The sequence below is a fragment of the Tursiops truncatus genome, chromosome 4 (genome assembly GCF_011762595.2).
Source record: "Tursiops truncatus isolate mTurTru1 chromosome 4, mTurTru1.mat.Y, whole genome shotgun sequence".
Classification (NCBI taxonomy): domain Eukaryota; kingdom Metazoa; phylum Chordata; class Mammalia; order Artiodactyla; family Delphinidae; genus Tursiops; species Tursiops truncatus.
This window is the reverse complement of record NC_047037.1, coordinates 29,960,882-29,977,666: the sequence shown is the minus strand read 5'-3', so window position 1 is coordinate 29,977,666 and position 16,785 is coordinate 29,960,882. Positions and strand designations below refer to the sequence as shown.

The following is a 16,785-nucleotide window of genomic DNA, read 5'->3' as shown; positions in this document are numbered from 1 at the left end:
GGCAGAGGGAGATTTGCTAGACAGAAGAGGGGGAGGCAGTGTAAACACAGGGGCAGAGTTAGAGTGATGCAGTCACAAGGAATGCTGACAGCTACCAAAAGCTGGAAGGGGCAAAGTACAGGTTGTTCCCTAGAGCCTTCAGAGGTAGTACAGCCCTGTCAACACCTTGATTTCAGACTTTTTGATTGTATCCTTGATTGAGACCTTCAGATCTCTGACAGAATAAATTTCTGTTATTTTAAACCACCCAGTTGGTGGTAATTCGTTATAGCAGCCATAGAAAATTAATACATCTGCCGTCTTGATTCTGCTATTCAGCCTCTCCAGTGAAGTTTTTATTTCAAATATTATGATTTTCAGCTCTAAAATTTCCATTTGGTCCTATTTAATAGCTTCTCCTTCTCAGATGAGATTTATCTTTCCATTTGTTTGAGTGTTCGCCTTTACCTCATGGAGCATGGTTATATTAGCCACTTTAAGATTTTTGATAATTCCAATATCTGGGTTATTTTTGGTTCGCATCTATCTGTTGGTTGTTTTTTCTTCCAATTCTTGCCCAAATTTTCCTACTTCTTGATATGTTGGGTAAGTTTGAGTTATATACTGGACATTTCTAGTATTAAGTTGTGAGAATTGGGATCCTGTTAAAATCCTTTGGAGAATTTACTGTTGTTTTAGTAGGCATCAATCTGATTAGATTCAAACCAGTTTTTACTTGGTTTTATGGGCAGTAGTTCCAATATCAGTTTCATTTTCTAAACCTTTGCTGTAGTATTTGAGTCTGTTTGCTATGTGCACCAGTCAGGGATGGTCTGGGCTTGGGCGGTGTTTATTTTGTATTTCCGTTCTCAGTGCCTTTGTCATGCTTCTTTGGAAATTCCATGCATGTCCAACTTGGGGGAGGGGAGTTTAGTACTTAAGTTGGTTCATAACTAGAATTATAGATATAAAAGATTCACAAGCTCGATACTAATTGAAGTGGTAAGGATAGATTTTATTCAATAAATACTACGACAGGGAAGAGAGTCCAGCATGAACTGAATTCAACTTTGCCAAAACAAAAGGCAGCAGACTTTTAAGAAGTTGGAATGTGCTAAGGGAAAGGCACAGAGCGGTGTTGAAGGGGATTGATCCATATGGCTAGGGCAACAAGGTTTGTAATTGGTACTTATCCAGAGGAGAAATAAACTTCTCTTTATAACAGAGGCAGTGGTGCAAGTTAGAGCAAGGCACCCACCAAAAGTTGGGCCCTTATCTTCCTACAGGGTCTGGGAACAAGAGTGAGAGTTATCTCCTTGAATGTTTGCATTTTAAACAGATGGCTCTTGGGTCCTTGAGAAGACAGTTTTAGGTGGTAGACAATTTATATCTCAAGGGAGCAGAGGAAGTATTTATAATTGCAAGCTTTCTAAAGTAACTGCTCTAAGAGGGAGTTCAGGGGCCTGTCTATCACCAAGATTTAGCTGGAACAAACAGTAAATTCTGGCAGCACTGAGCTTTCTCAGGCAGGAACTTAAGGGGGCTGGAGGGGTCATCTTAGGGATAGAGCCTTAAGCTATTAGAAACTATCCTAGTGTGTTCAAGTCTGTTAGTGTGAGTAATCATTTATAACAAGTCATTTATGCTGAGAGTCTGCAGTTTTTTGTTGTTGTTTGTTTGTTTTTGCAGTACGCGGGCCTCTCACTGTTGTGGCCTCTCCTGTTGCGGAGCGCAGGCTCCGGACGCACAGGCTCAGGGGCCATGGCTCACGGGCCCAGCTGCTCTGCGGCATGTGGGATCTTCCTGGACCGGGGCACAAACCTGTGTCCCCTTCATCGGCAGGCAGACTCTCAACCACTGCACCACCAGGGAAACCCCAAGTCTGCAGTTTTTATAGGTCAGGATTGAGGCCTAGTTAAGAAGAGGGTTCAGAGGAGCCTGGCTAGAGTTTGGTCAAAGAGAGAGTCTTTGTCATAGATTACGTTCTTCTGCTCTTCTTTCATGGGAGTTCTCCAGTATTCTCCAGCTCCCAGTGACCCCTTGCTTCCTTTGGCCAGAAAAATTGGCTTTTCTTATTAGAGTTTCAGTCTCGCATGTTGTTGCTCAGTTCTGGGCCTGACTGTGCCTGACTTCAGGGTGAAGAGGCTATAGAGAAAGCATAGGTGTCCTCTTGGGGTCTTTTTTTAAAATTATTTTAAAAAATTTTTTGGCCGCACCGCACGTCATGTGGGATCCTAGTTCCCCATCCAGGGATCAAATCCGTGTCCCCTGCATTGGAAGCATGGAGTCTTAACCCTTGGACCATCAGGGAAGTCCCCTCTTGGGGTCTTAATGTATATGCTGTCTCCATCATTGTGTCAGCAGTGCAGATCTGCACTGAGGCTGGCCTTGGGACCAGACTGGGAGAGGGGAAAAAGAAGGAAAAAACCTCAGGAACTTAACCCACCCACTCTGGCTTTCAAGAGGCTTTTCCCCCTGTTTTTTGGCCAAATGAACTTCTCTTCCAAATGAGGTTCTTCCTTACTGCACCTTCCGCACAATTTCCCATTCTTCTTGGCTTTGGGTCATAGCTAGGAAATAAAGTGTGTGTGTGGTAGGGTGACCAAAAGGAAATTTATTGTTTGGTCAAATTTCAAAGGAAATTTGTGTATTCAACAGGATATTTATGTATTCGTCTGTTTTCAAGCTGATTTCCCTCTCCAATCTACCTATTGTATACTTTTCAGGGTCCTTAGGTAGCTGATGCTTTGCATTTTTTTTCTGGAGATTTTAGTTGTAAACAGTTGGAGAGAAAGTTTGCAGCAGGCTTACACTCATCATTCCTGAAATTTAAAATACTTAGGCCAGGACTTCCCTGGTGGTGCAGTGGTTAAGAATCCACCTGCCAATGCAGGGGATACGGGTTTGAGCCTTGGTCTGGGAAGATCCCACATGCCATGGAGCAACTTAGCCTGTGCGCCACAATTACTGAGCCTGCGCGCTAGAGCCCACGAGCCACAACTGCTGAGCCTGCGTGCCACAACTACTGAAGCCTGCTTGCCTAGAGCCTGTGCTCTGCAACGAGAGGCCACTGCAATGAGGAGCCTGCGCACTGCAACTAGAGAAAGCCTGCATGCAACAACGAAGACCCAACGTAGCCAAAAATAAATAAGTAAATAAATAAATTTATAAAAAATAAAAACAAAAGGTGAGTGGATAAACAAAAAAAATACTTAGACCAGTGAGTTTTAATATTTAAAACAGTATGGAAAAGTTCATTGATAAAGTTTTAGATTCCACATTAGAAACTAGTATTTAAGAAACTCTACTGCTTGTCAAGTTTTGGTGTAGTACCAAAAAAGAATCCACAGTTATCTGAAAAGACTCTTAAAATACTCTTCCCCTTTTCCAACCATACATTTGTGTGAGACCAGGTTTTCTTTTCAGCCAAAATGATGTTGTAATACATTAAATGCAGAAACAGATATGCGAATCCACCTGTCTTCTATTAAGTCAGACATTAGAAAGATTTGCAAAAATGTAAAATAATTCTATTCTTTTCATTAATGTTTTGTTTTAGAAAATATAATTTTCATAAAAATATGTTAAAGTGTATTGGATTAAATGTGATTATATTTAATTGAATTGAAAATATCCTAACATTTTCTCACTTTTAATTCCTAATATGGTAAATATTGATAGATAGACCCAACCTAAACAAAAAAGCTCTTCAGTTTTTAAGTATGTAAAGGGGTTTTGAAACCAAATAGTTTTGAGAATTGCTGATTTACTAGGTAATTGGTTTCCATGTATTTATAACTTGTGTATTCCTCTTCTGTTCCTTAATAGTCAGCAGTAATCAAAAATACATGAACTCTGGGGGGAGTGAAAAGAACATGCATTTGACTCCCAGCTTCAACCACTTATTTTCCAAGGTTGAAGAGCCATTTAACTTCTTAGTATCTGTATTATACTTGTAAAGTGAGGATAATACTTTAAATGATTGTTGTGAGGGAAATGCTAGGATATACCTGAATTACAGACATTTAGTAAATGTTCCTTGGTATAGAGTTACATATTTTTAGCAACTCTCAGCCTTTGTGACGGTGTAAAAACCTCTCATCTTAAGCCAGTAGGTGTTCTCCAACTTAGTCTGTTGATCCCTTTCCAATAAGAAAGAATGGTGTAATTTATGAAGATCCCAAGAACAGTAAATTTCATGTTGTCTGTCTTTAGTGACATGTTGAAATGATTGAGTTCTTTAATTCCAACTTGGTTCTGTTCTTGTGGTAACCAGATCAGAAAAGGCCAGAAGTATGATCAGCGATAGTGTCTAGGTCCAGTTTGGGAATGAGATTGGAAGTGAATTTGAAAAACAAACTGAGATCATGAAATAAGCCCAGGAGAAAAAGGCAAGCAGGATGTGAGTACTATAAAGTGGGACTGATGTCAAATCCGAGGTCCATGATGTTCATAGTATCAGAGGAGGGCAGGTAGTCAGTGAGGATCAAAATAGGTAGTTCAGATTTTATAAAGGAAATCCAACACTTGATGTCAGGGAGGAAATGGACACTGGTTGATGAGGCTCCTGGGTTCAGGTGCTAGGTACAAGGACAGAGAGACAAAAGGAAAAGAATCCAGTTCCTGGAAGAAGAGTGGGGCCAAGGTCATCCCAGTGCAAATATTGTTAGTGTAGTTGCAAACATGGAGCTGAAGCTTTTGTAGGAGAATGTGGAATATTAATTGACAACCTTTACAGCCAGGCCTCTGGGCTGAATCAAAGTGCAATGGAGTCACTTCATATTTAATTTCTGTTTTTTGAACTAAACTTTTAGTCTCTAACCAAAAGAGAGCAAGAGAGAAATGGCTATTACAATAGTGCAAATGTTACTACCTGTAATTCTACTCTGAGCATCTGTTTCAGGGTAAGCATGAGATGGGAAGCATTTACTTTGTTTTCTCAGTTGGCCTCAATTGTTGTCCCTCTTGTAGTGTTAACATGTTAGTTTACTTTGTTACTTGTTTTTAAAGATGCATAGTTTTCCCTACTATCTGAACTCTAAGGTTAGCTCTTTTATCTGGTACTTAACTGAGGAAAATGGTCATCAAAGGAAAGCTGAATTATAAGTGGGTTTTCTTTTGTTTGTTTTTTGTTTTCGTTTTAGATTCCAATTGTTTAAATTCTGTGTAATTCTACTGTAAAGCTTTTTTAGTTCTATGACAACTTACTACTCTTACATTTCTTTTTTTCTCTTACATGCCCCATGTTTCCTCACCCATACTTTGTGTTCTGGATACCAGTTCCTATTAGCTAGCTTTCAGTTGTTTTTCTCTTTTTATAGTACATTTAAAAAAATCAAGTAATACGTACCTATTGAAAAATATTCAAACCACACATATCTATGGAGTAGGGAATGAAAGTCTTACCAGTCTTACCACTCAGTGAGGCTACCACCGTGCAATTTGATGTGTATCCTCCCTGAACTTTTTAATGCATATATAAGCATATGTAGTAGGATGTTTTCAAAATACAATCATAATAAGCATATTGTTTTGAATTTGTATTTTTTGCTTAATATTTCTTGGACATTTTACCATACCAGTATTTATAATTAGGCACTCTTGGTGTACATTTCACTCCTGATTTTTCACATAAGCAGTGCTGCAGCAAACATTTTTACATAAATGACTTTGGGTACTTGAATCATTTTTGCCCATAGTATGTAGATTGCTGGTTCAAAGAAATGTGCATTTACAATTTTGAGCTGTTCTTCAAAAATTTTCTTCTCAAAAAGTACGATAACCAAATTAAAAAGATAATGACAAAATGGAAAAATTTATACCAAAGACAAAGGGCATATATTCCTACTATACAGAGAGCTTCTAAAAACTGAAAGAAGCCACACCATAGGAAAATGGTCAAAAGATAGAAACAAGTAGTCCACACAGAAAAACAAATGCAAATGTCCTTTAAATTTTGGGAAAGGTGCTCAATCTCACTGTAATAGAGAAACACAAATAAAAACTGCTCTGAAGTAGTATTTCTTATCTAATTGGCAAAAATCCAAAATATTGACTACATAGTTTCTTGGCAAGGCTGTGAGGAAATAATCACTCTCATATATTGTTGAGAATACAAAAAGATAAAGAGCCAATAGATAGGAAATTTGGCAGTATTCACAAAATTATATAAACCTTAAGCTTCATCTCAGCATTCTTCTATGACTTGAACCCAGAGGCACAGAAAACAGGAAAACAAAGTGACATGTATATGAGCACTATTGCAGCACTATTTAATACCAGAAGACAGGAAACAACCCACTGTCCATCAGTAAGGTATAGTTGAGGAAAGTGTGATACTTGTATAATGATGAAGTACTATGGTAACATAGGGCAGAAGTCTAGTACAGTATAACAGGGTATTAATATTGATAGTCAAGATACAGAACATTTCCATTACCACAAGAATCCCTCTTGCTGCCCTTTTATAACCACGCATTTCCTTCCCACTCCCACCCTGTCCATAACCCCAGGAAGGCATTAAATCTGCTCACCATTTCTATAATTTTATCATTTCAAGAATGTCAGATAAATGGAATTATATAGTGTGTAACCTTTGGGATTGGCTCCCCCCACCCAATTCAGCATAATTCCCTGGAGATACATCCAGGTTATTGCATGTATCGATAATTTTTTTCTTTTTATTGCTAAGTAGTGTTCCATGGTATGGGTATACCACAGTTTGTTTAACCATTTGCCTGTTGAAGGACATCTGGGTGGTTTACATTTTTTGACTTCACAAATGAAGTTGCTGTAAACATTCATGTAAAAGTTTTTGCATGAATATAAATCTTCATGTCTCTGGGATAAAAGCCCAAGAATACAACTGCTCACTTGTATGGTGGTTGCATGTTTAGTTTTACAAGAAACTGCCAAACTGTTTTCCAGGGGTCTGTACCATTTAAAATTCTCATCAGCAAAGTACGGGTGATTCAGTTTCAACATATCCTTGTCAATATTTGGTATTGTTACTCTTCTGTTTTAGCCATTCTGATAGGTGTGTAGTGATGTCTCAGTGTGGTTTTAATTTGCATTTTCTCAGTAGCTAATGATGATGAGCATCTTTTCATGTGCATGTTTGCCATCTATACATCTTCTTCAGTTAATGTCTCTTTATGTCTTTTGCTTGTTTTCTAATTGGAGTTGTTTTTCTACTGTTGAGTTTTTCCTTTTATGGATCTTACTTTCAGTGTCAAGTTTAAGAACTCTGCCTAGCTCTGTGGTCTGAAGGTTTTATTCCATATATTATTCTAAAAGTTTCAAGTTTTATATTTAAGATTGTCATCCAATTTGAGTTAGTATTTGTATAAGGTGTGAGTTTAGGTTAATGTATATTTTTTTTGTTTGCCAATTTTGGTCTCCATTAGCTCTTGCAACATTTGTTGACAAAGCTGTTTTCCTCCATTGAATTATTTTTTGCACCTTTGTCAAAATTCAGTTGGGCATATTTGTGTGGCTCTATTTCTGGGTTTTCTGTTCTGTTCCATTGATATATGTGTGTATCCCTTTGCAAATACAGTAAGTCTTGGCTTACTGTAGCTACATAGTAAGTATTTCCCCACTTTATTCTAACTTTTAAAAATTGTTTTTGCTATTCTAGTTATTTTGCCTTTCCATAAAAATTATAGAATAATAATTCTATATATACAAAAGTTTTTGCTGGGATTTTAATAAGAATTACATCACCTGTATATCAGTTTGGAAAAAATTGACACCTTTACTGTGTTGAATCTTCCATTCCATAAACACTATTATTTAGATCTTCTTTGATTTCTTTCATCTGCATTTGTAGTTTTCAACATATAGTCCTCTTGATGTTTTGTTAGATTAGCACTTCTTTCATTTTTTTCCTTTTATTATAAATGGTATTACTTTTAATTTTGGTGTCCATGTGTTCATTTCTAGTATATAGAAATACAGTTGCTTTTTGCAGGTTGATCTTATGTCACAAATTTGGATGGATTTTATTTTCATTTTCATTTCAGTGTAAATGAACTTTCCTTGAGACTTCTTTGACCCATGGATTATTTAGAAGTATGTTCCAAATATTTGGAGGTTTTTCTGTTATCTTTCTATTGTTGATTTCTAGTTTGATCCTGTTGTAGTCAGAGAATACACTTTATAATTTCAGTTATTTTAAATTTGTCAAGGTTTATTTTATGGCCCAGGATATGGTCTATCTTGTTATTTGTTCAGGGGCACTTGAAAAGCATGTATATTTTGCTGTCGCTCATTGGAATATTATATAAATGTTGGTTAGATCCTGTTGGTTGAATGTGTTATTGATTTTTTTTTTTTTTTTTTTTTGCGGTACGCGGGCCTCTCACTGTTGTGGCCTCTCCCGTTGCGGAGCACAGGTTCCGGACGCGCAGGCTCAGCGGCCATGGCTCACGGGCCCAGCCGCTCCGCGGCATGTGGGATCTTCCCAGACCGGGGCACGAACCCGTGTCCCCTGCATCGGCAGGCGGACTCTCAACCACTACGCCACCAGGGAAGCCCTTGATTTCTTTTACATCTTTGCCGATTGTCTGGCTGATGGGTAATAAAAGTCCTGGCACCTTAGTTGGTCTTTACTTACACCACCAGGCAGAGATGTTGTGGTGCCCCATTATAGCCTCTCAAGGGTAGAAAATCTAGGTTTCCTTCTTGGTCTTTGCTGGCATGGGTGGGGCCCGTTTTTTCTGCAGTGTTTGACTGGAGTAGAGTTTTTATTGTCTAAAAAGTTTTCTGTATTGCTAAGCTGTCCCTTTTTTGATCCATTGTCTGGAGAGCACTGGGTTTTGTTGTTTTTGTTGTTTTTTTCTCTGCCTGTTGGTGTGTTTAGCTTGCCAATCTTCAAGTCTAGGATATACCAGGCAAAAAGAAAACCTAGGGGATTCACCACTATGTTGTTACTTGGGTCCTGAGTTTCCCAGCTGATTTTCCTTCTCTTTACCTTTCAGAGTTTTCTTTTGTTTGATTCGTATGTAATATCCAGGGTTTTTAGTTCTACTTAGCTGGAGAAATAGAGAAAAGTACAACTACTCTGTCTTCCTGGAAGTCAAGGTTGTCTGTCTAATTTACTTTTGTATATAGTGTGAGGTAGGACACTTTTTTCCCAAATAGATAGTTAGTAGTCCTAGTATCAGTTATTGAATAACTCATTCTTCTCCAGTGATTTGAAATGTCACCCCTGCTAGATATGAAATTCTCATATTTTTGCATATTTAAAGACACATAGTAGAAGTTCGCTGACTTGCCTAATTAACTGACTAAACCCCTTTATTTCCATTATGAAACATATAACCTGATACCCTTGACATATTTCTACTCTCACCAATTGAGTTGAATCTGCTTACCAAGAATTAGAGGTATTGTATCTTTCAGGTGTGCTTCTTACTATAATCTTGTATATTATATAAATTAACAAAAATAGTGCTGAAAGAAAATTGCTTTTGTGAAAACGAAGTTGATTGCTTTGGAAAGACTTACAAAGAAGTCACTTAAAAAAATTACTTACTTGTGAATTAGGCCTGGGTGAGACCACTGTAAATGTTTAGGGGGAAAATATATACAAAAATTCATTTTGTGTTAAGTGGTTTGAAGTACTCCATCTATTTCAAAAAGACCTAAATTAGAAGAACTCATAGCTAGTATATTAGAGAAGAGGGCTTCTAAAGCCACCTGTATGTAGGTGTATCTGTTTCTGGACCTTAATCTATATTCTACTGGTCTATTTGATATTCTATACCAATATCATATTCTTTTAAATTGCTTTAATATTTTAGTGCATTTTGATATCTGATAGGGTATGTTTGCCTATAGTGGGAATTTCAGCTGAAAAGAACAAAACCCAACTAAAACTGTCTTAACGTAATAAAGAAACACATTAGTTCAAGGAACTGGAGGTTTAGGGGGCAGTTTTTAGTACTTACTTTAGCAGATCTGGCTCTATTTCCCAGAAGCTCTCCTTTCATTTGTTTGTCAGCTTCATTCTCCAGCTGGTGACAAGATGGCTGCAGGCCTCACATCTGTCCATGACAAAATACAAAGACAGTCTTTTACTACGTTTCTCAAGAGCCAGTCATCATTACCCTGAAGTTGCTAGCATAGTTTTCCTTGCATCCCATTGGCCTTAAGTGGGTTAATATGGACAAAACTAGCAAGGAAGAGATTGTCATGATTGGCTTAGATGAGTTCTCAGTCCTGCATGTACATTAGAATCACTTGGATGGCTTTTAAAAATAGTAATGCCTGAGTGACAATCCACACTGATTAGAATCTCTGAAGTAGGGGCCCCAAGCTCCTGTATTTTTTAAAAAGCTCCATAGGTGATTCTAAATGGAGGGAAAGCTTTCATTAACCCAAATACACCTTTGAAGCTAGAGTCATTCCCCCAAGTTGCATGGCTAAAATAATAATAATGAGGTGGCAACTATAAGGATAATTGGGATATTGTTAGGAAAAGAGAAAATGAATGCTGGATATACAACCTACCAACTATTATACCAACTCTTATTGTTGTTTTTTTTTTAACCAACTCTTATCATTATACTCTTTTTTTAAGATTAATTTTGTAGATTAATTTTTTAGATTAGTAAGGGGGTGGGGAGACAGGTTCCCACAGGAAGGAATCACAGTTGGTGCCCAAGTATCCCTGACAAAATCTCTCTGCTTTTCAGTGTCTCAAAAAGTCTATCACTTGTGATTTTTTACATCATGCACCAGTTATTATTTAGACTTGGTTGTACCCTTTTTTTTTTTTTTTTTCCAATTTGGCTGCGCCTGGTCTTAGTTGAATGTAGCACGCCGGTTTTTTGTTGCGGCATGCGTGATCTTTAGTTGTGGCATGTGAACTTTTAGTTGAGGCATGTGGAATCTAGTTCCCTGACCAGGCATGGAACCTGGGCCCCCTGCATTGGGAGTGCAGTCTTAGCCACTGGACCACCAGGGAAGTTCTGGTTGTAAGTTTTTATTTGCAAGTAATTTCAAACAGAAAAATTGCAAGAATACAAATTAATTTTTCTGGTTTCTCCCTGTTCGTCATTTCTTGAATACCACATCGTCCTCTTTTTTTTTGACATTATTAATTTTGCTGCTGTATATACTTGAGTCATTATTTTAGAAGTCTGTATGGTAGGTTTTGAGACCTTGCAATAACCCCCCAAAAGTATCTACCTTGTAGATGTAAAAGTATCTGCACTTGAATGCGAGGGCTTGTTGAATTCTAGATTAAAATGCATTTCCCTGAGTACATTGAAGAACTTGCTTCATCATTGAGAAAACAGAATCAGTATTTTGGATAGTCAATATCCAAAATCAGAAGCTGATTTTTTTTGCTTGCTAAACCAGGATGGCTCTTTATGTAAAATAGTCTCTCTGAAGAAAGCAGAGAGCTATTCTAGGTTCAGAAGTGACTTAGGTTTGTAACATTTCCTTTCTTTGTTCTAAAAGAGTTTGCATAAGTTGGATTTATTTGTTCTTTGAATTTTAATAGAACTTGCCTGTGAAACCATCTGGACCTGGTGTTTTCATTATGGGAAGATTTCTTAATGACTAATTCAATTTTATTACTTTTGTTATCTTAATTTTTCTGTAAATTTGTACATTTTACTTTTTCTCAGATTTATTGATGAAGCTTTTAATATTGCCATGTCTTTTGAATGTCTGTAGCATCTATAATTATGACTCCCCTTTTATTCCTGGTAATTTGGTGTGCTTTTTTTCATTTTTAAAAAAATTTATTGAAGTATAGTTGATTTACAATGTGTTAATTTCTGCTGTACAGCAAAGTAATTCAGTTACACATATATATATGTTCTTTTTCATATTCTTGTCCATTATGGTTTATCACAGGATATTGAATACAGTTCCCTGTGCTATACAGTAAGACCTTGTTTATCCATGGTATATATAATAGTTTGCATCTGCTAATGCCAAACTCCAGTCCATCCCTCCCACAGCCCCTGCCCTTGGCAACCAAAAGTCTGTTCTCTGTGTCTGTGAGTTTGTTTTGTAGATAAGTTCATTTGTGTCATATATATTGTATTTGTCTTTCTCTTTCTGACTTAATTCACTTACTGTGATAATCTCTAGGTCCATCCATGTTGCTGCAAATGGCATTATTTCATTTTTTTATGGCTGAGTAGTACTCCATTGTATATATATACCACATCTTCTTTATCCATTCCTCTGTTGATGGACATTTAGATTGTTCCATGTCTTGGCAATTGTAAATAGTGCTTCAATGAAGAGTGGGGGTACATGTATCTTTTCAAATTATAGTTTTGTCTGGATATATGCCCAGGAGTGGAATTGCAGGATCATATGGCAACTCTATTTTTAGTTTTTTGAGGGACCTCCATACTGGTTTTCATAGTGGCTGCACCAGTTTACATCCCCACCAACAGTATAAGAGGGTTTCCTTTTCCCCATATGCTTTCCAGCATTTGTTATTTGTAGACTTTTTAATGATTGCCATTCTGACCAGTGTGAGGTGGTACCTCATTGTAGCTTTGATTTGCATACCTTTAATAGTTAGCAGTGTTGAGCATTTTTTCATGTGCCTGTTGGCCATCTATATGTCTTCTTCGGAGAAATGTCTATTTAGGTCTTCTGCCCATTTTTTGATTGGGTTGTTTGGTTTTTTGTTATTGAGTTGTTTGAGCTGGTTGTATATTTTGGAAATTAAGCCCTTGTCGGTCACATCATTTGCAAATATTTTCTCCCAGTCCATAGTTTGTCTTTTCATTTTGTTTGTGGTTTCCTTTGCTGTACAAAAGCTTTTAAGTTTGTTTAGGTCCTATTTGTTTATATTTGCTTTTATTTCTGTTGCCTTGGTACGATTTATGTCAGAGAATGTCTTGCGTATATTCTCTTCTCAGAGTTTTATGGTGTCATGTCTTATATTTAAGTCTTTAAGCCATTTTAAGTTTATTTTTGTGTATGGTGTGAGGGTATGTTCTAACTTCATTGATTTACATGTGGCTGTCCAGCTTTCCCAACACCACTTGCTGAAGAGACTGTCTTTTCTCCATTGTATTTTCTTGCTCTTTTGTTGAAGATTAATTGACCATAGGTATGTGGGTTTATTTCTGGGCGCTCTTTTCCTTTTTTCATTGATTAGTCTTGCCAGACTCTGTCCATTTTTTAGTCATGACAAAGAACTACCTTTTGTTTTGCTGAGCCTTTCTTCTATATTTTGTTTTCTGTTTCATTAAATTCTGCTTTTATTTGTATTATTTCCTTTTATCTACTTTTCTTTATGTTCTTCTTTTCTAATTGAAGACAGATGATCAGTTCATTAATTTATTTTTAACTTTTATTTTTCTGATGTAACTATTTACAAATCTCCTTTTTATATACTCCTTTTGGTGCATCCCACAAAGTTAGCTATATAGTCTTTAATTTTACTTTTAAGTATTTTCCAAATTCTATTATGATTTCTTCATTGACTCATGAGTTTTTAGAAGTTTCTAAATATTAATATATAAGGTTTTTGAAAAGCTGTCTTTTTATTATAATTGTCAGAATATGGTTGTAGGGTGCCAAGTACATGAAAAATGTAGAGACTTTTTTATGGCCTAGCATTTGATTGATTTTTGTATATGTTCTGTTTATATTCTTCTGTTTGGAAGTTATATTTGTATATGTTTATTACATCAAACTTAGCGGTTATGATGTCAGTTCTTCTTTAGCCTTACTAATATTTTGTCTCCTTAATTTATTACTGAGATAAACATGTTAAAAGTTCTCTATGATGATGATTTTGTCAATTTTTCTCTGTGGTTCTATTTTGGAGCTATATTAATAGGTACATATAAGTTTAGCTGTTATATATATTGAATAAAACCTTTTATCATGGGCTTCCCTGGTGGCGCAGTGGTTGAGAGTCCGCCTGCTGATGCAGGGGACACAGGTTCGTGCCCTGGTCCTGGAAGATCCCACATGCCACGGAGTGGCTAGGCCTGTGAGCCATGGCGGCTGAGCCTGCACTCCGCAACGGGAGAGCCCACAACAGTGAGAGGGCCACGTACAGCCAAAAAAAAAAAAAAAACCCTTTTATCATGATGTAGTTAATTTCCTTATCACTAGTAATAGTTTTGCCTTAAGTTATTAATATAGCTACATCAGTTTTGTATTGATTAGCATATGCCTGGTATTTTAATTTTTTTCATATTTTTATTTTCAATCATTCAGTGCTCTTTGGTTCTTAGGTGTGTTTCTTTGGAAAAGCATGTAGACTACTACTAGTTAAACCTTATGTAAAATATTTTCTGTGTGGTTACAGTGCAGAAGCTGCTGAAAAATGGCAGAAGAAGTGGTGGTAGTAGCCAAATTTGATTATGTGGCCCAACAAGAACAAGAGCTGGACATCAAGAAGAATGAGAGATTGTGGCTTCTGGATGATTCTAAGTCCTGGTGGCGAGTTCGAAATTCCATGAATAAAACGGGTTTTGTGCCTTCTAACTACGTGGAAAGGAAAAACAGTGCTCGGAAAGCATCGATTGTAAAAAACCTAAAGGATACGTTAGGTAAGTTATTTTTGTATTAAAACAAGAATGACAGTACTTTCTTTTAAATGAATGCTGGAGCTTGGCTGTTTGTACTGAATTTTGGCAGCAGTGGGCAGAATCAACTAGAATATCCCAGGGCTGGGATTTCAGCTAGGCAAGGTAAATTTGGCTCATAGCAGGGATATTCAAGTCAGGTGTGTTCAAGGAGACCGGTGAAGGTCAGTTTCTGTAAATCTAGCTGGTGGATCTGGCCAGAGTTCACGAGTCAAGCCAGAGTGATGCTGACAGTGGAACTTAACTCTGATCTTCTATCAGGGGCTCCTTGAACCATGAGTGCCTGTTGGAATTTAGACAGATTCTACATCTAATTGAGATAGGGATAAAATGAGTGAGATGCAGAATATCCTCCTTGTCATCAAGGCAACATATTTTACAGGATTGCTTCATTGCTTCATTTTACATCTAATGGCTTATATTTTGAACTGTGCTTTTAAAAACAAACTATCATTTTATTCTTATATTTGATAAAAGAGTTTTAAATTGTGCATTACTGTATATTAGCATCTACAAAGCTTATCTCTTTCTTATTTTGTTTCTTTTTTTTCCTCTTCTTTCTTCCCCTAACTGTAAAGTTTGTTTGTTTTTACTGGCCTTCCGTTAGGGCCAGGGATAGGGGAACCTACTTCACATTGGGCTTGGCCAAGCTGTGATAGGAAGGAAATACGTGCAAATGAGGCCTAGGCTGTCTCTCTCTCTCTCTCTCTTAATTCTCCTTGGCTGACAGGAAGGAATTGGGAGGGACAGAATTTCCCTCAGGTATTCAGGCAAGCATGCTGTTACTTAATAGTTTTTGGTATATATGTAGGAGAAGAAGTAAAATTTCTCCTTGAAAAAAGATAGTTTGAGAGTAATGTGGCATGATTGATGAATATGGAATATTATTGACTAACTGCTTTATATTAGTTTTTATTTCTTATTCAGCATTATTGTTATTCTATTATTCTATTAGAAAGGTCATTTAATAAATGGAGTTACTAATCTGAATTTTCACCATGATACTTAACTGCTTTAACTAGGTTTGCCTTTTTTTGAGATTTTAAGGTTTTGCAAATAAGGCCATTATTATTAGTTTTTAATAGTAGTTTTTAAATAGAAGACAATTCTCATATGAATGAAAGACATTTGGAAAGAGATTGTCCTTGAATAGCTGAAGAGACCAAAGTTACAACCAGGAATACTTGTGATTTTGTAAATACTGGACATTTATTTAAAGCATGTTGATTAGGTGTATTAGGGAAAGTTAAGGTAACTTCTATCAAGAAAGTATGCCTCATAGTGATGAAGGCACAGAAAGGACTAGGGCCACACCTAGATAAACTTTTATGTTCCTTTTAAAAAGGATAGTGGTATCCTGAGAGGTATAGCAGATGTGACAGTAATTAACAAAAGATAGTGAAAAAACTAATATAGAGCAAAGAGGAAAAACACCCCAGTTTTAGATATGACTGCATATGAATTTTAAAAGCCTTATTAGATACAGTTTTTATTATTAATATTCCTGGGAAACCTTCCATATTATTTTCTGATATTATTGAGACAGTTTCAGCAAGACTATATCTATTTAAGTTCTAGGCTATCACTGTAAATTTTATTAGTATATTACAGTTATTGCTGTCTATTCCAGAGGACTAGTGGTCTATAGTTAGACTGTATAATGATGTAAATCCAGCTTTTGCATCGGACAGCTTTCTTTCTTTTCTCAGAATTTCTGAATCCCTTTTTGGTAGGTAACTTAAATGTCCCATATAACTAATGGATTTTTTTCACAATGATTGATTGTGCTGATGGAGACACTGTTTGAAGGTTAAGAAAGAAAAGGAGAGAACAAAGGAAAGAATGAATACATGAATATATTTTCAACTGTTGAAAAAAAAATACACGCTTTAAAGCTTCTTCCAAAATAAATATGAATAGTAAGGTCATATTTGTGGCCATCATGATATACTTGTTTTATAGGTTCTGTTGGAGTTCAGGGGAAAAGTGTTTTGGAAAGAGAGAAGCCTCAGCAAACCTTTCTATTGCCTGGGTGTGGGCCAAGTCACATGGATTGGGTGTGGGGAGTTTCAATGTTGCAGAACCAGGAAGTTCACCGAGAATTATCCTGAGCTGTGTTAACAAACTGACGAAAGAGAACACAGGATTTTTTTTTCAGAATGGATTGGTTAAAGGTCTTTAAAGATTTTTTCAGTAAGTTAATCTGTTTATTAAATCT

General features: G+C 36.6%; 1 protein-coding gene across 3 annotated transcripts in view; it reads left to right on the top strand.

Annotated features, from left to right (window-relative positions):
- Positions 1 to 16,785, top strand: part of NCK1 (NCK adaptor protein 1) — an 83,216-nt gene that overhangs the window by 48,203 nt on the left and 18,228 nt on the right. For 2 of the 3 annotated variants that reach the window (XM_004314857.4, XM_004314858.3), the window contains exon 2: positions 14,288 to 14,531. In XM_004314857.4, coding sequence (XP_004314905.1) covers positions 14,306 to 14,531 — 226 coding nt within the window. In that variant the 5' untranslated portion in view covers positions 14,288 to 14,305. Of the gene's footprint in view, positions 1 to 14,287; positions 14,532 to 16,618; positions 16,761 to 16,785 lie in introns of those variants that run through there. The other variant, XM_004314859.4, reaches the window with a different exon arrangement.